The sequence below is a fragment of the Anabrus simplex genome, chromosome 1 (genome assembly GCF_040414725.1).
Source record: "Anabrus simplex isolate iqAnaSimp1 chromosome 1, ASM4041472v1, whole genome shotgun sequence".
In the NCBI taxonomy this organism is placed as follows: domain Eukaryota; kingdom Metazoa; phylum Arthropoda; class Insecta; order Orthoptera; family Tettigoniidae; genus Anabrus; species Anabrus simplex.
In genome coordinates this window covers 1725237125-1725261215 of record NC_090265.1, presented here as the reverse complement: position 1 = coordinate 1725261215, position 24091 = coordinate 1725237125, and the positions used below count along the sequence as shown (strand labels likewise).

At 37.9% G+C, this 24091-nt stretch overlaps 1 protein-coding gene across 2 annotated transcripts in view; it reads left to right on the top strand.

Annotated features, from left to right (window-relative positions):
- Window positions 1-23548, top strand: part of LOC136858723 (DNA cross-link repair 1A protein) — a 231959-nt gene extending 208411 nt beyond the window's left edge. Inside the window, exons 9-11 of one of the 2 annotated variants that reach the window (XM_067138466.2) lie at window positions 7103-7241; window positions 11421-11703; window positions 23363-23548. In XM_067138466.2, the coding sequence (XP_066994567.2) occupies window positions 7103-7241; window positions 11421-11641 (360 nt within the window). In that variant the 3' untranslated portion in view covers window positions 11642-11703; window positions 23363-23548. Of the gene's footprint in view, window positions 1-7102; window positions 7242-11420; window positions 11704-23362 lie in introns of those variants that run through there. The other variant, XM_068229564.1, reaches the window with a different exon arrangement.
- Window positions 23549-24091: the final 543 nt, after the last annotated feature.

The following is a 24091-nucleotide window of genomic DNA, read 5'->3' as shown; positions in this document are numbered from 1 at the left end:
CTGAGTACAATGTCACTCAATGCTTCATAATCCTTGTCAACTTCATCCTCATCTGCACCCTTACATGGTAAGTACACTGAAACAATTCACATCCTAATTCCTTAACTGCCAAATCTACTCACCTCATTTGCTCATTTACGTGCCTAACAGAAACTGTTTTGCATGCAGTGATATTCTGATGAACAGGCCTTCCCCACACTTTTCCCTTCCCCTTTTAACACCCATCAAGTACACTTTTTAATCTCCTATCACTTCCTCATTACCTCCTCTTAACCGAATATCATTAACTCCTAACAAATCCATATGCATCCTCCTTGCTGACTCACCCAGTTCTACTTTCTTTCTTCCGTAAGCCCCATTAATATTGATGGCTCCACATCGAATAGGAACAAGCCTTGCTTAAAGCGGTCCGAGCGTGTTCAGTAAAAATTCTGTTAATCAGGAAGCTAGCCTGACGTACACATAGTCCAAGTAAGGATCTCTCCTCTAACAGGTTAGGGACCATCAGTTGATTATATAGTCCTAGCCACCTGAACACAAGGAGGGCCATGACTCAGAATATGTCCAAGATGCCCACTCCCTTTCCATAGCAATAGTGGTATCCCGATTTTGAGGACCACCTACTAGACCACTCGCCTGTTGCCCTTGGTTCACGAACAAGGATGTAACCCACACTACGAAACATATGAAATTGTATTTCACATAAAAAGAAATATTTTTGAAAAAAAAAAATTTAAATATCTTGAATAGAAACACACAAATTGTTATTTTTTTCTTTGTTCTAACACACAAATTGTTATTTTGTCTTTGTTCTAATTTTTAAATTTAAAAACAGTATTTAATATATTTTTCATATTAATGAAAACACAATGTGAATGAATTTCATAAACTTGTTGCATAGCGAGCGACTAACCTTTACCTCACATGCTGGCTTCCTTTGTCAAATGGGAATCCCTCATGAGGTCTGATACAATGTGATGCGTAAAACACAACACAGTTATTCAGTTCAGTCAGTCACTGTCCTTGGCAAGTTTGAACCACACCGTTTATGTAGTACCGGCATACTAATTGAAGTGTAAAATGATTGTGATAGGTGGTATAATATCGAAAGGAAAGTGAACTATATGTTCTTTGCAGCAATGTGTTGCTGTATTTAATGGAATTTCACAATTAAGGACACCATGTTATCAATATTTGGGAACATGATCACTAGTCTTACAACATTTCGCAGGAAATAAACATAAAATAACCACTTCACGTACTACCTCGAAAAAGTCCATAGCTTAGAAATTTTCTTACAAAGTACACAAATTTTGAAATGCCTAATGAATCAACATTAAGGAAATTGTATGTCAGTGTGTGTTACAAAGAAATGCTAGGAATGATCAGAGTAGAATGCGAAAATTTAAAAAATGGATTAATCGGCAGACTCCTAGCGGTAGGGAGGTGGGAAACAATGTGGTAGGTGTGCTAAAAAAAAAATGAAACAGTCTGCAAGAGGTGTTTTCTGTTAACATGTAGAGAAATATCAGCATCAAATCATGCAACAATGACTCGTTTATTCAATTAATCTCTGCAGTTGTTATGGCTGAATGGGGTGAAATTTGACAATGTTTTACACTTAATTACGGATGCTACTCCGTATATGAAGAAGGCAGTAAATGGCCTCTCTGGGAGCTTCCCCAACATACTATATATGTAACTTGTGTAGTGCATGGTTTACACAGAGTACGTGAGCAGATACATATATTGTATCCTAAAGTTGACAAATTTATTTCAAACAGGGAAAAAATAGTATTTTCTGAAAGCGCCAACAAGAATTGATTTGTTCAGAACCAAAAATCCAAATCTTTCACTTCCACCTAGACCCATTGTTACTTGTTGCAAGACGTGGTTAGCAGCAATAGTGTATTATGCAAACAATTTTGAAAATTTTATATCAGTGATAGATGAACTAAACAAGGAAGACGCTTCATCTATCAAAATTTTTTAGGACTTAGTTGTTGTTGTTGTTGTTTTTAATCATCAGCCCCTAGACTGTTATGATGCAGCTCTCCATGCTACCCTACCCTGTGCTAAACTTTTCATTTCTACATAACTGCTGCATCTTACATCTGCTCTAATCTGCTTGTCATATGCATACCTTGATCTACCCCTGCCATTCTCACTGCCTACATTTCCCTCAAAAACCAACTGAACAAGTCCTGGGTATCTGAAGATGTGTTCTATCAGTCTAACTCTTCTTCTCATCAAATTTAACAAAATCGATTTCCTTTCACTAATTCGATTCAGTATCACTTCATTCGTGATTCACTATCCATCTCATCTTCAGCATTCTTCTGTAACACCACATTTAAAAAGCTTCTATTCTCTTTCTTTCTGAGATACGAAGGCTTTTCTTTCTTCTCTCTTTTTTTAACCTCCGACAGGTAAAGAACCACACAAGCTGTGGGAACTGTTCGCGCATGGAAGGTGACTGCGCAAGTCCTCCCCTCTACCCGTGGCCACAGCCAACTTCCTCACACTAGTGTGAGCTGAGGTATTGGCACGGAAACATGGCTGCTACTATTGACACTCCCGCCAAGTGTGAGGTGCGTAGTGTGATACTTTTTCTTCAAACAGAAGGGAATAGTGCAGCTGACATTCATCGACGAATGAGTTGAGTATACGGTCCAAACGTTATGAGTGATGGTGTTGTGCGTGAATGGTGCAGGAAGTTCAAAGAAGGCCGGAGCGACGTTCACGATGAAGTGGGACAAGGACGCAAGTCTGTCGCTACAGATGACATTGCTCACGAAATTGACAAAGAGGTTCGCAAGAACCGAAGGTTTACCGTAAGCGAGTTGTGTGAGAAATTTCCTGCAGTTTCAAGGTCATCTGTTTACAAGATCCTAACAGAACACCTGCGCTACAGGAAATTGTGCGCCCGATGGGTTCCGAAGATGTTGTCTGATGACCACAAAAGTCGACGGATGGCAGCAGCGTTGACGTTTCTTACCCGTTATGAGGCTGAAGGTGGCGATTTGTTGAAGAAAATTGTGACTGGCGATGAGACTTGGGTTTCGTACGTCACCACCGAAACAAAACAACAATCACGTCAATGGACGCACATGCACTCACCAAACAAACCGAAGAAGTTTAAGCAAACTTTCAAAGAAAGGAAGATGATGGCTACAGTCTTTCGGGACCAAAAAGGTGTGTTGCTTGTTGACTGCATGGAACAGGGGTCTACGATCAATGCAGGCCAGACTTTATGATGACTGCAGAGGGCCATACAGAACAAACAACAAGGTATGCTGACATCTGGAATCCTCTTCATTCATGACAACGCACACCCTCACAGTGCTCGTGTCACCCAATAACTTCTGCTGCAGGAATTTCGGTGGGACGTTTTTGACCTCCCACCGTACAGTCCCGATTTAGTGCCGAGTGACTTCCACCTCTTCCCGGGACTGAGAATGGCTGGGAGAGCAGAGGTTCCAGGAGGATGAAGATCTTCAAACCAACGTTCGGGCCTATCTGAACTCACATACTGTGTAGAGGGGATCGAAAAGCTTGTCCACAGGTATGACAAATGCCTCAACCTTCATGGTGATTGTGTTGAAAAGTAACCACATTTGTACCTAACATTTGGTAATAAATTCGTTTGGATACGTACACATGTCTTTCATATATGACCCTCCGGAGGTTGAAAAAAAAAGCCCTTGTAGTTATCATCCATGTTTCACTTCCATACAATGCCATATTCCAGATGAAAGTCTTCAGAAACATCTTCCTAATTCCTATATCACCGGGCGAGTTGGCCGTGCGCGTAGAGGCGCGCAGTTGTGAGCTTGCATCCGGGAGATAGTAGGTTCGAATCCCGCTATCGGCAGCCCTGAAGATGGTTTTCCGTGGTTTCCCATTTTCACACCAGGCAAATGCTGGGGCTGTACCTTAATTAAGGCCACGGCCGCTTCCTTCCAACTCCTAGGCCTTCCCTATCCCATCGTCGCCATAAGACCTGTCTGTGTCGGTGCGACGTAAAGCCCATAGCAAAAAAATAAAAAATTCCTATATCAATGTTCGAAGTGATCAAATTACTTTTCTTAAGAAAGACCTTCCTTGCTTGTTCTAGTCTGCATTTTATGTCCTCCTTACTTCTGCCATCATTAATTATTTTACTACCCAAGTAACAATATTCATCTACAGTGGAACCTTGATTCTCCATTTTTCGAGGGACCACCAGGAAAAAAAACTTACAACACAGGAAAACGGAAAATCCAGGAACGAATGGAAAACATCAACAATTTGGCTAAACATCACAAACATGAAATATGTATAATTATAATCTTAAAAGCACTCCTAAATTAAACCAAACTGCAGCCCCAATGGACTTTCACCTACCAAACGACCGCTGCTCAGCCTGAAGACCTGCAGATTACGAGGTGACACATGGTCAGTGTGACGAATCCTCTTGGCTGTAATTCGTGGCTGAGTGGACCTGGAACCAGCCCTTATATCCAGGTAAAAATGCCTGACCTGGCCAAGAATCGAACCTGGGCCCTCCGGGTGAGAAGCAGGCAAGTTAGACCGCGGGGCCAGCTTCAAACATTAATTACCGGTACTCGAGTTAAAAATCTGTATACTTTACAGTCAGTTTTACCGGGGAAACTTTGTCAGTTTCCCATGAAAACTTCTTTCAGTTCAGCAACTTTGACAAGCCAAACTCTTTGAAAAATCTAATTACGCGGAGCCAAACAACAATTGAGCACCAGTAGTTTTTAATTCTCTAATGTAATAAAAGAAAGCACATTAGATACAAAAGTACCCAACATGACGGCAAAATCCCTTCTTTTTAAAAATCTTCCATTGTAATTTTTCCACAGGTCTGTTGTTCTTTATCAGTTTCCGGAAAGCTTGTACTGCGTAAATTAGGCCTTCGTCGACTTTTAAAGGTTATGTTGAACTCGAGAATAAGATTTCAAATGTAAGTATCGATACTCAAAAGTTCTCAAATGCATTATATTCAATTGTGCCTGTCACTAATCACAATCAAATTGGAAAAAGAAAAAATATGATCAAAACTTCAGAAATCACGGTTATTCCTGACCTTGAACTCAGCTGGAAAGTGTGCTCGCTGTACAAGTCAGTACTAGTTGGAAATGATACCGACTTTTTAAATGCAACGTTGCGCAAATAAAATGACTGTGGTTTTTATGACATTTTAACACATAAAAATAAAATTCCCAGTCTTATATGAGGACCAAGATAATAATAGGCAATCCCAAGACCTCCCATGCCTTTATGTATGGAAGGTGCAACATTTCTTCTGGTCTTGATAACATAATCGTGTACGATAATACTGTGTCTGTGTTAAGAAGTAGTAGTTCTGGTTCCTGCCTGAAAGCCCAGTGACTATACAGTGCTCTGAAGGAAGTGCTGAAAACCTGTTCAGCGATATAGTAAAAAAAATTTAAAATAAACATCTAACCCTGGACATAATGTAGACGTTTTACAAGTACGAACATTTCACAAAACTCGTTCTATTTTCAAGTAGAGCTGTCGAAATTCTCTAAACAACACCACCCAAATGCGATGCTGAGATGTTCTCTTATGCAAGTTCACTGTCGATCGCGTTACCAGTACAGTACTTGCTCTAATTATCGCAATGATGGGATGTTAACGCCAAGATCCATACATAGGCCGTAGCCATCTTTTCCTGAGATCCAGTTTCTTGAAAAACTTCATCAAGGATTTAGCATTGATGGGACTGAAATTTCTGGACGGTTGATCCGTGAAATTGTTTCTTCGAGGAACGAATAATGCGGGATTTTTACAAAGTGATTTAATTAGGTTGCTCGCGGGACCGCATAATCTGAACGAATAATCTGGGAAAACGCAGTTTCCGGGAATGGATAATTGAGGTTCCACTTTACTTCCCTTAAGACTTAATTTCCTAATCTAATGTTACCTGCATCGCCTAACTTCATTCTACTGCACTCCATTACTTTAGTTTTGGACTTCTTTATTTTCATCTTGGACTTCTTATCCAAGACTCTGCCCATACCATTCAGAAATTTCTCTAGATCTTCTGCAGTCTCAGATAAAACAACAGTATCATTGACAAATCTCATAGTTTTTATTTCCTCTCCTTGGATTGTGATTCCCTTTCTAAATTCCTCTTTGATTACTGCCTGTTCTATATAAACATTGAAAAGGAGGGGAACAAATTGCAGCCTTGCCTCACGCCTTTCTGGATTGCTGCTTCTTTTTCGAAGCCTTCGATTCTTATCACTGCAGACTGATTTTTATACAGATTGTAGATAGTTCTTCATTCTCAGTATCTGATCCCGATCATCTTCAGCATCTCAAATAGTTTGGTCCAATCAATATCATCGAATGCTTTCTCTAGATCTACGAACGCCATATACGTGGGCTTGTTCTTAATTCGATCCTCTAAGATCAGACATAAAAGTCAGGATGGCACTTCTCTTGTCTCATACATCTTACACACTAAATGGAATAACCTTGCCATGCTGGTTCCTCCTGAGGCATTCAGTAATTCAGTGGGAATGTCATCAATTTCCTTTCTCCAAAGGTTTTCTTGATTTTCCTGTATGCAGCATCTACCTATCCTAGGACCATACAGCCTTCAACATCCTTGCACTTCCCCTTCAGCCGTTCTTCCGTAGCTGTCCTGCACTTTCTATCCACTTCATTCTTTAATCGCCTGGTTTTTTTTGGGTTTTTTTTAGCCCTGTTCATTTTTTCATTCTTGTATTTTCATCGGTCATCAATCAGATCTATTCTCGCCATGGCCTACCTCTGTGGGTTCACTTTGTTGGAGGACTTAAATTGCATGCAACGGAATTCTGATCTATTTGAACAATCGCAAGTTTTCTCGCTTGTGCTAATAACTTTTTTTAAATTAATACAGTCCACATTCATATGTAATGACCAAGATTCCATTCATATAGCCTTTTTCTATATGTATCAGTAAAATAGGGTGTAAAATTTTGTATCTGTTGTCCATCTTGTAAAGTGTTTTATTTGTATATGTACAGTGCAGTGCATTTTACGGCATAGTTGAAATGAGCAGTGAATGTTTTATTTTTTGTAGTCGCTGAAGCTACATTTACAGCAGTGCAAAGGGAGGTTCAGAGAGGTGCTGGCCTTTAAACCCACAGGTTGGGAACTCAATGTCAGCGGTGATCCTCTCAACTTCAAGTCCTACTCAAATGATGGTGTTACCATCTACAGTAAGTAATGTTTGATACTGAAATAGCACCAGTAGGTTAGTTTGCCACTGCTTTCTTCATTGACGCTCGGTAGTCATTGACACAGAGACTTGAGTAGAAGCTGAGTGATGGTTTATCCTGGGCTATGACTATACAGCTGTGTATTCACAGGACTTCCTTGTTGCAATAAATCTTGTAATTTGTTGCATCTTCAAACTAAGTTGATGATGAGCAGTGTTACAGTTGTCACTGATTGTGTTGATAAACTTAACCATAATAGGTATTTTATTTCATCCTGTATTGACTTGTTTGAATCTATTAAGGAAACTATTATAGAAAATTATTAATTCATCAGTGATGTCAGCCTGTCGTTCCTCGAACAATCGTTTCTTTGCATTGGTTGTCAAAAAAATTACTAGTCCTGACATCACTGAGAATGGATGATTTTCCCGAAATATGTATGTTAAATTAATAATTTCTATCATGATAAGGTGTATTGACAAGGTGGACTCAAAATAAAACTATAATAGTTTCTTTAACTGATTGTGTTGACTGAACACTTGACAGGCTGACTTATTAAGGACGTTAATAGAGCAAACGCCTGAAAAGCCTAACAATTAAGGTATCAACAAAAGAAAGGCAAGGGGCCCTCTTATGAGAGGCAGCAGAAGCTGCGAATTTATTCTACCACAGGGTGAGTTCGAGCTAATGAGCCACTTTATGATGTTAGTAGAGAGACTAGAGAATGAGAACACAGAAGACCAACTGCGGTTAATGAAAGGCTGGGGAACAACAGATGTGATCTATGTTATGAGGACTGTTCAAGAGGTAGAAACTTCTACATTGTTTTCATTGACCTTGAGAAGATCTACGATTGCAATCCACAATGTTTAGTTGCAGTAATTTAAGATATGTCAGAAGGCAGCGAGAAGCGATCTGTTTACCATCTGGCCTTGTCACTATTCCCTTTTAACTTCATCATGGGGACAATGCGATGTGAAGAATCCAAAGTCAAGCTCCAGATGACATCTTGCTGATCTCAAAGTAAAGTGGATGGAAGCATTGAAACTTGAAACCCTGAAAGTTAATTAAGTGAAAACTAAATACATGGAATGCAACAAATACAGTAGAACTTCGATGCATCATTACCGGAACTGTCGTTTTCCTGTATGCATCGTTCATTTTATTTAGTCCTGAAAATGTTACGTATGTTAAATTTCCCCGCATCTGTCGTTCCTCGAACAACCTTTTCTTCGTATCGATCGACAAAAAATTACTAGTCCTCGGCCACAGTTTTCCTGTGTTGATCGTTTGTGAGAAAAATTACGCACACGTTCATTTGAATTTAAAGCGGCATGGAATAACGGCAATCTGTTACACAAGAATGTAGAAGCTACGAGCGATTAGGAGTTTCTAGGCTTGAGCAAGTTTCTCGGCTGGAGCAAGGTTCATGTGGGCCGGACTGTAATGCACAGATTATTTACGCGCAACCACATTATATAGGCCAAACCATGCCTACGAGCCTCCTGGCGCCAAGCCTTCAATGTGCTGTTTCATTTCATTCTGGCTGGTTTTGTGCTGTGTTTTATGTGCAGCGATTACAATTTTGTTTGTAATTACATTGTTTTTCACATTTTACTTCCTGTGTATTATTGTTATTCATGATATGTCACGTCCCGTGAAAAAAGTAAGAACTTTGGAAGAACGACTAATCAAATCTGTTCGAAAAACAAGTAGATACCGCTAAACGTCTTTGGTTAGCATCTTCAACTTTAAAGTTCATATTTGCTAAGAAGAATGAGATAAGAGAGCAATTTGATAAATGTGGCAATTCAAGTAAAAAAAGAAAAACCGGAAGAGAATCTACATTCGCTCAGCTGGAGAACATCCTTTTCACTTGGTACCAGCAAGGAAGGGCTTCCAATATCCCTATAAATGGAACCACATTACAGGAGAAAGCCAAGAAGATAGCTGCAAGATTGAAAATTGATCATTTTACTGCATCGAATGGATGGATCGCTTGATTACAAGATAGCAGAATCATTCTGTATTGAAGGTTTTCACTTTACAAAGGACAAAATTAAAAGTATCCTCCTAAATCAATACATCACATAGTTCCTTCATTAGATGGAGTAATAAAATTCAAACATATTTTGACTCTTTTGAGCCATCTTCAGTGAAGTAAAGTGGGGGATGGGGGGTTAAAGTAAATTTACATAATACAAGTTAAAAATGTACCCACCGGGCGAGTTGGCCGTGCGCGTAGAGGCGTGCGGCTGTGAGCTTGCATCCGGGAGATCGTGGGTTCGAATCCCACTGTCGGCAGCCCTGAAGATGGTTTTCCGTGGTTTCCCATTTTCACACCAGGCAAATGCTGGGGCTGTACCTTAATTAAGGCCACGGCCGCTTCCTTCCATCTCCTAGGCCCTTCCTATCCCATCGTCGCCATAAGACCTATCTGTGTCGGTGCGACGTAAAGCCCGTAGCAAAAAAAAAAAAATGTACCAAAAAATATTGAAGGAACAAATGGAAAAAAAAAGCAAAAGAGACATGACGGAAATATAAACAGCACAATATACAACATTTACATTATCAGATGGAGCAATAAACAACTCGCTGCGACAAAATTCAGTGAAAAAAGGTTAATACAAAACATAATTAACTCTAAAAAGTGTGTTAAACCTAACAAGAAAAGAAATTAACAACAAATGATACAGATGGAAACGAACAATAAGTGCACATAGCGAGGTTGCGGACCTCTTAGTCTAAAAATTTAGTTTTATAACCATTTAAAGCAGGATGAAATCACTGTGTCGAAAATTCAGGCCTACAGTCTGCCTATGTAGAAACACCATCACCACAAATGACTATGAGGGGAGCGAAAATGTTTGAGAAATCCAGCCTGAGAGGAGACAGCGTGCAGGCGAAATGCATGTGACAAGTGGTGGAAAATGCTGATGAAATTTAAAACTTTAGAACAGCAGCATTCTCAATTTCTTCTCAATCTATCGGTCCCGTTCTTGATTATTGTTTCACAATGTTGGCTGGTTTGTTTGTGTTATTTTAAAAAGGTCGGGAGGGCCGCGATAAAAATTGAGAAGCTGTGTTAGAGAAGATGACAGGTGCATGGTAAACTCTACGCAACATAGTGGAAACCGTCAATGAAGTTCCAATCTGTAATGGAAAAATGAGGTTGTGCGAGAAACTTGGGCTGATAAGAAAAAAGTGTAAAATGGCTGCCAATGGGCTCTGATACAAGTACATACAAGCTGCATACCATAGTGTGTGGATCCAACTGCACTGCAAGGGTTTTTCCAGATCACTACTCTTTTTTCAAATCTGGATCGGTCAGCATTAATTACATCTTCATCTGGTGAGACACGGTTTTCCTCAACGAGAGACCTGATTTCTCTCACGGATTCATGAGCACTTTGTTTAATATCAGCAGCCCCTTCAACCAGCTGCTTGCCAAATTTCTGAGTTACTTCCTGACAAAGGATCTTATTGTTTTGTTTAAACGTTTTTTACCCACGAGTGGGAAGGTTTGAACAGCAAGGAATTGTGAAGGTCAATTCTCTTCTTAAATTTTATTGCCCAGAGTCACAATGTACGGTCATGTATTCAAGTGTTTTCCTATCTCTGCTATAAAATGGTCATGCACTTCATAGTTGTTGGTTGTTTGGGTCTGATGAGCGCCATTGTTTCAAGGTGTTTTCGAAGTTTTGTTTTGTTTAATTGTCTCGTCCGTGCCAAGACTTTAGGAAGTTTCAGTCGAGGTGTCACATCAGTTGCTAATCATGGATGACACAGAAGGGAGGATGAAAATTTCCGTCCTTTTTGCGTGGTTGTTTTCTTCTTCTCCTCCTCCTCCTCCTCCTGAAAACTGTTCCTTTATTTGTTCAAAAATTACATGCATGTTCTGAGATACCAAAGTAATACACCAACAGTTTCACACATTGTACTGTACAAACTTACTCTGTAAACACACAGATGATGTGATCTACTATAAACCTGTCTTGTGAGTTTTGATCACTGCACTCTCCTTTCCATACCATTGCACCATAGCAGCTAAGACTTTGGAAGGTGTTTGTGTTTCCAATCATTAACAAAACAAAAATAGGGTTGTTCTTTTATCCGAAACAACTACCATAGACAGCTCATAGTGCACTGTTACAATATATATTATTATATCTTTTACAGGTGTCCCGTACAGTGAACATTCCAGCTTTTCTGAATTACGGCGCTTCGTGCAGTTCCTGAAGCCAAGAGAAATCATCCCAACGGTCAATATGGGCAGTGCTTCCTCTCGAGCTAAAATGCACCAGCATTTCAAGAAGTGGCTTTCAGAGTCTGCAAGTATTAATAGAAGCCAGATGCAAAAACAGCTGACATCATATGTGAGAGTAACTGGCAAGAAGTAATGGAGGTCACATATTGATAACGTTATACCATCATATTGGCTGCAGTGACTGACACATTTCAGGTAATAAACTTCTGGGGTCAGTCTAATCTGTAACATTAAAGTTCACACTTCACTTCATTTCTACATCAGATTAACCACAATAAAATAACAAAATAAGTTCAGTTGTCTGCCTGCCTGTCTGTCTGTCTCATGTAAAAATCTTAATTTGTTTGCCATTGTCGAGGTGAATGGCTAGTGTTTCAATTCTGAAGGTCAGCATCATTTCAGTCTTTTCAAACAAGATGTGCAGTCCGATTTTTGCAGCAGTTTTCACGAGTTCTTCAGTTTCAAATTTAGCTTCTTCCACACTACTTGCTAGTGATGCTAGATACTCTGCAAATGCTAGGCAATTAAGTTTAATATTTCTGCCTATCTTGATGTTTGAATAACATTTCTTTACCTATTCTCCCATGACTTTCTCCAGGACACAGTTCAACGATAATGGCGAGAGTCCATCTCCCTGTCAAAGTCCAGTGTGGATTTCAAATTTCTCTGACAATTCACCTCTGAAGTTGCCTTTTGAATTAGTATTCATAAGAGTGATTCCAATAAGACTGATGAGTTTTTGGTGTAAACCAAATTCTTTAAGGACTTTCAGTAGTGACTCACGATGAATACTGTCATAAACTTTTTTGAAATCAACAAAAGTGATGATTAATCTCATGTTCTGAACTCTTGTGGTGTTTCATGATCCACTTAAGACTGATGATTTCATCGGGACAGCTTCGTTCTGATCGAAATCTTCCCTGATGTTTTCCCAGTTCCTGGTCAAGTTGTTTCTGAATTCTCGTATGTATAATTTTAGATAAAATCTTATAAGTAACATCAAGCAGAGATACAGTAGAACCTCAATTATTCAAAATCGATTAATTCAAAGTCCCGCCTAATTCAAAGAAGCTCTCATTCCCGGAAACGTGGTACAGTTTTGCATGTTACTGGTATTTAAATTGTTTAATTCGAAATATGGATAATTCATCATTTGATGAACAGTGTCAGTCCCATTACCAAAATTCAGACTTTTAAGTTCAAAATTTCTCCGCGCCATGATAGAACGTGTCTTCCGGAACGTGCAGGGCTACTTTCCGCACTTCCACATACTTCGATGTTTCTACAATGTGCTTCATATTTGCTAAGTTTGAGTGAAATCATAATTCTTTGTATTCGGTGTTTTAAATACCACCACAATATCACTACCGTTACCAGTAGCCAGCGCCTCCTAGAGAACAAGGCCTGGCAATACGATTCGTGACGTCACGCGACTGGGCTCAGCGCGAGTGGATAGTAGATGAAGCTAATTCCTTACAATAATTGAAAAATACGCAGGTTAAACTACATTCTACGAATATTCTTTATCGTAGGCGCGCATATCGGAAACGAAATTAGTAATATACCATAATAATTAGGAAGAACAATAATTAAAAGAATTAAGTTCTTTTAAGAGTCTTAATACTGAACAACTTTAATAATATGCCTATATGACACTTTCTTTCATATATTTAAGAGTCAAAATAATAATAATAATAATAATAATAATAATAATGGCGTATATGGCCTCCGGAGAGGCCTGGTGCAGGTCTTTCTATAGTCGACGGCCTATTAAGCGACCTGCATGTCTGTGAAGATGAGGGCCCTAACTAGGATGATTTCTAATGTTGAATACGCCGCACACACCCAGTCCCCGAGCCATTGAAAGTAACCAATTAAGGTTAAAATCCCCGACCCGACCGGGAATCGAACGCGGGACCCTCTGAACCTTAGGCCAGTACTCTGACCATTCAGCCAACGAGTCGGACAGAGTCAAAAATGATCAGTTCCTTTTACAAAACTCGCCATAAGACCTCTGTGTCGGTGCGACGTAAAGCCACTAGCAAAAAAAGAAAACTTTTACAAAACTGAACTTGCTGATAAAAGATCAAAAACAACATGTAAGAACAGCAAAAGCTATTACAGTAGAACCTCGATAATTCGAAATCGGTTAATTCAAAATCCCGCCTAATTCGAAGAAGCTCTCGTTCCCGGAAACATGAGATTCTGTTTTGCATGTTATTTAAATTGTTTAATTCGAAATACGGATAATTCGTAATTCGAAGTACAATGTCGGCCCCATTACCGAAATTCAGACTTTTAATTCGAATCTGCCTTTACATTTTAAAACAATAGTATGTTACAGAGTAATTTCTACTCGAAATTTATCCGCTTCTTGTCATAATAGAACGCGCGTTCCAGAACGTGGAAGGGTAGCTTTCCGCACTTACACTCACTTCGGTGGGTCTACAGTGGGCTTCATGATTGCTAAATTGAATTAAATCGGAATTCTTTTGGGGACGAAAAAGCGTAGGCACCGAACAATATTGTCATTGCCGGTGAAACTGCATTGCTTTATTTTAATGCAAGCCCAAACGGTCTTATGGTTTTAAATGGGCCATAGTAGTACGTTGCAAAGCACATGGGATGGAAGCGAGAAACTTTATCCCCTCGTCATAGGAAAGTTCGATAAACCACAATTTTTCAAGGGCGTCGGGCACTTTCCATGCCAGTACAAAGCATATAAAAATGCGAACAGTACAGAAATCCAAAAAATAATGCATTTGCACAGGGGGACCGGCATAATTTATCCTCGTCTTTGATTGTGTGATTTTTTTTTTCTTTCGTTGCGTGAGGTTATGTTTGTCAGTGATTTATCCAAGTGCATTATTTGAACATTGTAAATGCACCTTGTTGGATACATTTCGGAAATAGTTTTTTTCCATGGCATTTGAAAGGTTTAAACTGTGAATCGAGGTGATTGCATGTATTAATGGGTCTTAGAATACTTTGTGACGCGGCATGTGTTTACATTTCTGAAGTACGAAAGAAGTTGGCGGGAAATCGTACAAGGCTAGAGTCATAGAAAAGTTCGGTTTTAAGGGCATCGGGTACTTTCTTTGTAAATACAAGGCATCTAAAATGCATAAAGTATAGTAATCCAATTAATAAAGCACTTGCACATGGGAGCCAGCATAGACTTCTCCTCGTCTATGAATCGTGCTTTTTTTTTTTTTTTTTTTTTTCCCCTTTCGTTGCGTGAGGTTATGTTTGCCAGTGAGATATCCGAGTGAATTACTTGAATACTGTAAATGCACCACCTTGGATACATTTTGGGAATAGTTCTTTTTTCATGGCATTTGAAGGGTGTAAACTGTGAATCAACGTTAACTGCATGCAGTAACAGGCCATAGAATATTTTGTAATGCGGCAAGGGTTGGTAGTTCGGAATTGCGAATTGGCGGTTAATTCGAAATCACGTAATTCGAAGTCCGATTTTTGAGTCCCAACGACTTCGAATTAACGAGGTTTTACTGTAAATAAAAATAACGTATAAACTACCTTACCTACAGGATATTAGTAGCAGTCCAGGTACATACAAGCTGTAATGCTCAGTGTTGTCGGTCATGAAAACAGGTAAACATTTTTTTTACAATAGAAGCCTAACATAAATTAAGGGGGTGAAGAACTCACAAAATTTGGCTGTTATGCAAAGAGAATGATTACAGTACATGCCAACAATAGTCATCAAAATTATATTTGCATTCCCTAGTGTATATAAATGTACTCTTATGATTTTGGACCTTGATTAAAATAACCAGAACAGGGGGAAAATTGAAGTTAAACTGGAAATAAAACAACTTATTAAAATGTATGAACTTAAATTTGAAAAGTAGCATGCCAATTCTGATAACATTTGAACTGACCTTCACCCAGACATTTTCTGAAATTGTTCTCAATTTAACTTCACCAGGTTGATTAAAATTGAAATGGACATGAGGTGAACATGATATAAGAAAATATAAAAGGAAATCTCTTTGAACATTACTTGTTAAAATCCTAAGAAACCATATTAAGAACTTGCATCCCTGCCATTAAATTCATAAAAATGTAGCAGAACACACACTGAACTAGTCATTTCATGCTTTATGAACCTGCTGCATTGTATAGATATGACACACATGAGATCAATTAAGTAATCAATCCCCAATTTTTCACAGATGCATGTTACATTCATTACATGCAATAACAAAAACTGGAAGGAGTACTTTCTCCAAGACAAAATTCATAACCAAAGTGTGAATAGGCATAATGCTGGAAGAGGAAATTCATAATTGAATTCACAATTACTCAAATAGGAATGTTTACTACTGAAGGAGCTTACAGTGATTAACTGTGAATTCAGAGTTTACACATTTCCTTTCAGTGGAATTCATAGAGGTTCATCAAATGAGTAATTAATAATAGTAATGTACTCAAAAAATGAGAAAGCCTCAGCTTACCACAGACAAAAGAAAAGGAGGGTTAATAATTTTGTAGGATATGTGCCACCAAGGTAATGAATCATATTTGTTAAATGGCAAAATACCTGTTTAACATAAAAGGTGCCCTCTCAAATGTAACATCACTCCCTGAAAATTTGACACCTGGCAATAAACATGATAAAATAAAAGTGCTCTTGTGTTATTACTGTGTTCTCTTCTAAAGAAATTACTATGGAAAACACAGCTACTAAATTTGGCAATGTGTTAAGAAGTACATACTGTAGATACAGAGATCTTGTTGTCCAAATAATTAAAGAATAGCTCAATAAACTTCTAAATATTGTCACATTATCAACATAATAAATAATATGGCATGTACAAAATTAAAATACAACCCCTTCAGCTTACATTCACCTAGATAAAAATGCTCTTATCTATTAATTCATGGCACCACTTACTTCATAGGACCATGTCATGTCTTAGATATACAGTATCTGATTGATTTTAATATAAAATGAATAGTTTAAGGAATCTGCTACCTGGGTGACTGCCCTAAATGCAGATCAGTAGTGATTGATTTGATACATACTCAAGTATCAGTCAGTCACTACTGATCTGCATTTAGGGCAGTCACCCAGGTGGCAGATTCCCTATCAGTTGTTTTCCTAGCCCTTTCTTAAATGATTGCAAAGAAATTGGAAATTTATTATTCCACAAGCATACCACAAGTTCAATAATACCACACCCATACCAGGTAGGAATTTCTGGAACCAACAAACCCACCCCAGCATAAGCAATTCTTGTATTGGATGACAATTGTTGCAGAACAAGTAGCACAATTACCACAGTTTTGAGTGATGGAGCACTTGTGTTACCACAGGTACTCAAACACTTCTTACCAATTCAAACAAAAATATTGCTATTCTTAAATCAACAAAGGCAACCAACAATTGCATTGAGAGATTTAGTAGACAGTATTACTTGTTTATCATAAGTAGTAAAAGTACCCTATGAAGTATATGAGATGAAGTTATAATCAATTTTGTGTTGTAATATGCATTTAATAATACTTCATATTAACACAAGAAGTGAAAAATCTTGTAGGACCTAAATTGCCTACCATGAGACACAAAGCTAGCAAATAACAACACACCAATATAAATGCAAGTGTTTCTAGTTTAGAAAATACTGTATTCACTACTATCAGTGTGGGATAGATGTGGGATAGGCTCATTCTTGATTAAAACGAAGTAAACACACTGTTCCTTTTCAATGCAGTTCCAGTCTTCTTTTAGAGATATTGAACTTTTTTTTTTTTATTCCTGAAGTTCTTGAAAGAAACAGTACTGACATGAGCTTTATAGGTCTCTAAACTTTGAACAAGAGTCTTGGTCAAACTTTCATTGTCTACTCGACAACGCCTATCATCTGGAGCTTCTCGGTGGGCAGATGTGGTATCAGACAAGTACTCTGGGCAGTTTGGTAACTGAGAAGGAACAGCTCCTAAAACATTTAGACCAAATTAGAATGTATTCACCTAGATATAAATGCGCTCGTCTATTAATGCATGGCACCACTTACTTCACAGGACCATGTCATGTCTTAGATATATCTGGTTGATTTTAATATAAAATGAATAGCACACAAGGAGACATAGAAAATCATTGAGTGAATGTAATTTAAATAATTATACAGAACCTAACATAAATGAAATAAACACAATAACATTGCTGTCTAGCCTGAACTAAAGACATTAACCCACACTAAGGTATAGTCCCTCATGCGATATAATAAATATAACTGCCTCACTTCCAGTTAAGGGTTCAGCTAAGAAGGAATACTTGAAAGCCAATACCTTATATGCCTTCATAATTTAGGCCCGATAATTTTTCCCAGAATATCACTATACCCACAACAGTAGTCCTATAAAGTAAGGTGAATACTCAGCACACCCCAAACTAAATGTAATAACTGGTAAATTCAATACAGCAAATGCTTAAATCAGTAAGATATAAATCACCCCGAAAAAGTCTACTATTTCATTTATAAATAGCAAAGATATAAGAGACCTATCCACAAACCTTTCACAAGCCTTGGATGAGATAAAGGTGCAGTCAATAATTTCCCATTTCTCTCATCATACATGCTGGTCGTCCATTCAACCTCATGAGTTTTGAAATGGAGCTCGCACACCTACAACACAGGGCTCCATTTCAAGGACCATCCCACATCTTAAGTCATTGAATGATTGAAATCAGATACGATATACTAATAACTAAGACTTACCTTTGCATTTTTGGAAGGAACGAAATCATCACGGCGAATAGCTCTTAACCTCTTAGCTCTCGAGTCGTCAGTTGAAAATGAGAAAACATTCTCTTTAGGGCCAGTGCGATAATTGCCCTTACAATTTGGAACACTGCATTTCTGAGGCATTGTTATTCAAAATTTGAAAAATCGCAATTCACAACAACACACCATTAAAAATAAGCTCAATTCTAACCTCACGTGGTGGCCATACCGGCATTTTAAACACAATTTATAATATTAACAATTTATAAGTACTAACACCCTTCACTGAACTTACACTAATAGGAATATTAAGCGAGTGTTAACACACAAGATTTGATTAAGATTAATATAATCGATGAAAACACACATAACAGGGAAACTCGTCCAAATACACCAAGCAGCAACAAGCTAACTGAGTTACGGGCATGGGCCCAGTTCGACGTACGTCATCAGCTTCTCTCATTCGTATTGCCAGGCCTTGTTCTCTAGGAGGCGCTGCCAGTAGCAGGCAGTGTGCGGAGAAACAGATTCCGCCAACACTGGCGATGCCGACACTTGGCTAAATAAAGCGTGGCTCATATAATCAATTCGTATGCACTGAACAATATTGTCAATGCTGATGAGACTGCACTGTTGTATGTGTTATGCCGACCCAAACAGACTTATGGTTTTAAAGGAGAGAAGTGTTAGCTGGGAAATCGTTCAAGGATGGGGGTCATTGTACTGTGTTGCAATGCACACAGAAGCGAGAGAGCAATGCACACAGAAGCGAGAGACTTTCTCCCTTCATCATAGGAAAGTTCGATAAGCCACGATGTTTGAAGGGTGTCAGGCACTTTCCATGGAAGTACAAAGCAAACAAATGCAAACAGTACAGTAATCCAAAAAATAAAGCATTTGCACAGGGGTGCCAGCATAATTTGTCCTTGCCTTTGAATTGTGTATTTTTTTCTCTTTTTCATTGCATGAGGTTATGTTTGCCAGTGATTTATCCAAGTGTATTATTTGAATAATGTAAATGCACCTTGTTGGATACAATTCAGAATTAGTTTTTCCCATGGCATTTGAAAGGTTTAAACTGTGAATCAAGGTGATTGCATGGAAGGGTCTTAGAATACTTTGTGACACGGCAAGGATTGGCATTACAATAGAGTAAAATAATATATTATTATTGGTCCACCTTTTCAATACAAAATGAAAATTACATAGGGACTAGTTTCGACCTAGTAATAGGTCATCATCAGCCTGAAGTAAATTAAAGCGTAAATATCGAAGAAAAACATAAACAATGTAAACACAAGTACAGTCTTTTTAAAGGTACATACCATGTGGGAATTTGAGTAGAGATATATTAAAAATAATAACTCTTCCAATTGACGAAGCACTGAGCGGAAGTTATGTAAAGTTCGGTGCGCTGTATATTATAAAAGACCACTGTGCACTAAATGATGTATTTTGACATCTTTCAATACCTTATAAAATACGACGTAATCTTCTTCGAATATACAACAGCTAAGAAGAAGCCAGCATTCAACCTACTCTTCTTCTTTATTACATCATTTAGTGCACAGTGGTCTTTTATAATATACAGCGCACCGAACTTTACATAACTTCCGCTCAGTGCTTCGTCAATTGGAAGAGTTATTATTTTTAATATATCTCTACTCAAATTCCCACATGGTATGTACCTTTAAAAAGACTGTACTTGTGTTTACATTGTTTATGTTTTTCTTCGATATTTACGCTTTAATTTACTTCAGGCTGATGATGACCTATTACTAGGTCGAAACTAGTCCCTATGTAATTTTCATTTTGTATTGAAAAGGTGGACCAATAATAATATATTATTTTACTCTATTGTAATCACAGTTCAATACGGATCTATCATTATGAAACTTATTTCTTTTAATTAAGGATTGGCATTGCTGAATTATGAGAGAAGTGCCATGGGAGGAAATCATACAAGGATAAAGTCACTGTACTGTGTTGCAATGCAAACGGAAGCAAGATACTTTCTCCGCTCGTCATAGGAAAGTTTGATAAGGCACGATGTTTTAAGGGTATCAGGTACTTTCCATGCAAGTACAAGGCATCCAAAATTCATACAGTACAGTAACCCAATGAATAAAGCACTTGCAGGGGGGAGCCCATATAGATTTCTCCTCGTCTTTGAATCATGTTTTTTTTTTTTTTCTCTCTCTCATTGCATGAGGTTATGTTTGCCAGTAAGTTATCCAAGTACATTATTTGAATATTGTAAATGCACCTTGTTGGATACATTTTGGATTTTTCATCTTCCATGGCATTTGAAAGGTTTAAACTATGAATCAAGGTTAATTGCATGCAGTAACGGACCTTAGAATATTTTATGATGCAACAAAGGTGGGCATTTCTGAATTAAGAGTTTGTGGTTAATTCAAAATCGCATAATTCAAAGTCTGATTTTTGGGTTCCAGCGACTTTGAATTAACAAGGTTTTACTGGGATCTGATATCACTTTTTTTTTGCAGTGGTTGGATTATTGCTGTAGTCCATTTCTCAGGCATTTCTTCAGTATTCCAGATGTCTATGATATGTTTGTGTAAATTTTGAAGGGTTTGTTTATTTCCATGCTTCCAACTGATTCTCTCCTGCTGCTTTGTAGTTCTTGAGGGAATTTATTGCTTTGATCAGTTCATCATAAGTTGGTGGTATAACCTTTTCCAGTGGAGTTTTATTTTTTGGGGAAGGATCAAAATCGAATTGTTCTTTTGGATCTTCACAGTTAAGTAATTCTTTAAAATAGTCAGCCATAATTTTAGCATTATCCTTATTATTGTGTGCCATTTCCCCATTTTTATTTTTCATCATAAGTGTAGGTAGAGTGTACTTTTATTGATATTGTTGGAATGTCTTGTAATAGTCTCTTGTTTTATGTTGACTAAATGCTTCTTCTATGGTATTCAGTGTCTCTTTTTTATCATCTTTTAATTCTTCTAATTTCTTTGGCTGTTTGTCTTCTGGCATTCATGAGTTCTTCGCAGGATTTTTTTGTTTTCCGTTGTTGGTCAGATAACCATGCTTTATGCCTTTTTTGAATTGCTCTGTACATTCCTCATTCCACCAGGCATGTTTCTTTCTCTGTTTAATGGGAGCAATTTCCTCAGCTACAGTTTTCAGTTTGTTAATTATCATCCCCAATTTGTCACTGAGGGGTGTTTTAGATGTATATTTTATTATTATTATTATTATTATTATTATTATTATTATTATTATTATTATTATTATTATTATTATTATTATTATTATTATTATTAATCGATACGGCCACCTGTGGGCCACGTTTACACAATCTTCTTTCTGTCACGCAGACTGATACCCTTCTCTTTACACTCTCACCAAAGATTCTTGAGTCTTCGACTTCTTCTTGCTCGTTCTTCCACCGAGATGTTCTGTGGCTTCGCATGTTGCTCTTCAGATGCATCCCTCAATCCCGCAACCTTCTTCCTAAATGATGTCCTTTCTTTTATATCCTCCTCCTTGATACCTATTTCTGCCAAGTCATTGTGCACGTGTGTAAGCCATCCCGGTTGTTTTTTCCACCTTTCCTGCAGAAGAAGTATCCTGTTGGCCAATCTCTCAGGGTTCATTCTTTTGAAATGTCCATAAAACGTCAGTCTCCTTTTTCTCATCACAGTCGTGATTCTTTCTTCTGTCTTGTAGAGCTCCAAATTCGATCTTAACCGGAATGTGTTTGGGTCACTCGTCGACTTTCTAGGGCCTAAGATTTTCCGCAAGAATCTTCTTTGTCTTTTTTCAAGGACTGGGTCAGCCATCCTCGTCAAGGTTTCTGCTCCATAAAGGCACTCTGTTCTAACCACTGTGCAGTAATGTTTTAACTTGGCCTGAATTGAGAGAGACTTGGACTTATAGGTGTCATGACATAGTCTGAATGCCAACTCCATCCTTCTCACCCTCTCCTTTAATCCCTCCTTTTCATCTCCATTGGGGGTGAGTATTTCTCCAGGTATTTAAATTTTTGCACACGCTGGATATCCCCATACAATGTAACAAGTCTGTCCGTGTCGCCTTTTTTTATAGAATCCATGAATGCTGTTTTTTCGAAAGAGATTTTTAACCCTGTTTTGACTGCAACATTTTGTAGTTCTTCGACTTGTTTCTTGGCTGTTTGACGGTTGTCTGTAATAAGAACGACATCGTCTGCGAAGGCAAGGCAATCCAACATCATCGCATTTTTTCCACAACCTATCTTTACCCCATTCTTCATTCCAATTTCAGTCATTCTCAGCCTCCATTCCCTAATAACTTTTTCTAAAATGCAATTAAAGAGTAGTGGAGAAAGGCTTTATCTGAAATGGATTTGAGAGTTCGCCCATAAATTTGACTTGAGAAAAAGTGTTTATAAGAGATTGCCGAATTATGGCCAGAGATTTCTCATCCACTCCAAACTCCTGCAGAACGTTCACGAGCACTGCACGATCTATGGAATCATATGCCTTTTTGAAATCAACGAAGGTTATGATTGTCCTCTTCTGATTTCTCATTGATCTTATTTTTATAAGTGATTTTAGAATATAAATCTGCTCAGCACATGAATGCCCTTTCGTGAACCCTGCCTGGTATTCAATAACTGGGATCATAATTTCTTCGCCTAGTGGATTGAGATTTTTTTTGTCTCTGTTTAGGTGTTAACTTTATTTTTATTTTTGATATATGATGATCTGAATCAATGTTGATGCCCCGGAGGACTTTCACATTATGAACTTCTTTGTAGTACTCTATCCATGACTACATGGTCAATTTGAAACTCCCCAATTTTACATTAGGACATGTCCAAGTCATTAATTTGTGTGGTTGTCTCTTAAATCTTATGGGTTCCAGAATAAGTCCATAGTCCTTACAAAGTTAAGTTAATCTTTGCCCATTTTTGTTTGTGAATTTATGAGCTGGTACAATATTTTCTTTCTTGCCCTATTTTTGCATTGAAATCTCCAAACAACAGTTTAATGTTTACATCAGGGATGTTTAATAGTTTAATGTTACTGTATTCATGTCTGTTAATTCTGAGCCCTTTCGTTTTTTTTTTTTTTTTTTTTCAGAACATGCATCGTCTTGACGACTGCTTGGCCCATACAGAATCACCAAAGATGTTCTTATAGCACAGTTATAATATCAGTCTGCAGCAACAATGTTTACCAAATATGTAAATAACATTTTTTTATTGCAAATAGTATTCTTTGTCTTATGATAGTCTGCAGTGGCAGTAAATAAAAATCTTATAAATATTTCCTTCCCGTTTAATTGCCCACAGTGTTGTCGAGTTTGTAGCATTGTATGCACCATCCATCCTGGTTTATAATTTTAGTGACCCAACTTTTAGTTTGTTTGTTATTTTATTTTGACATGTCAACAAACTGATCCTCTGTTGTTGTTTTCTTTCTTGGTCACTATTCTACTCATGGCAGATCATGTGCAAAAATAATTTCAGTTAAGTGAAGAAGAAAGGAGAATTTATGATATAGTTATGTTGTGATGCAAAGCGTACAGGCTGCAAATAAGTTTGGTGATTTGCGAGGGTAATAATAATAATAATAATAATAATAATAATAATAATAATAATAATAATAATAATAATAATAAAAACAACTCATATCTTTGCCCCAGGTTGGTACAGCTCTTTCCAGGCACACCCCCAGTAGAGGTGAACTGCATCTACTATTCTTTAATCTCTGGCAATACCGGGAATCGAACTCAGGCCACCGAGGATGGTCGCTAATGGTAATACTACTGAAGAGGACATAGATGAACAAACTTTCCTCGATATTTAC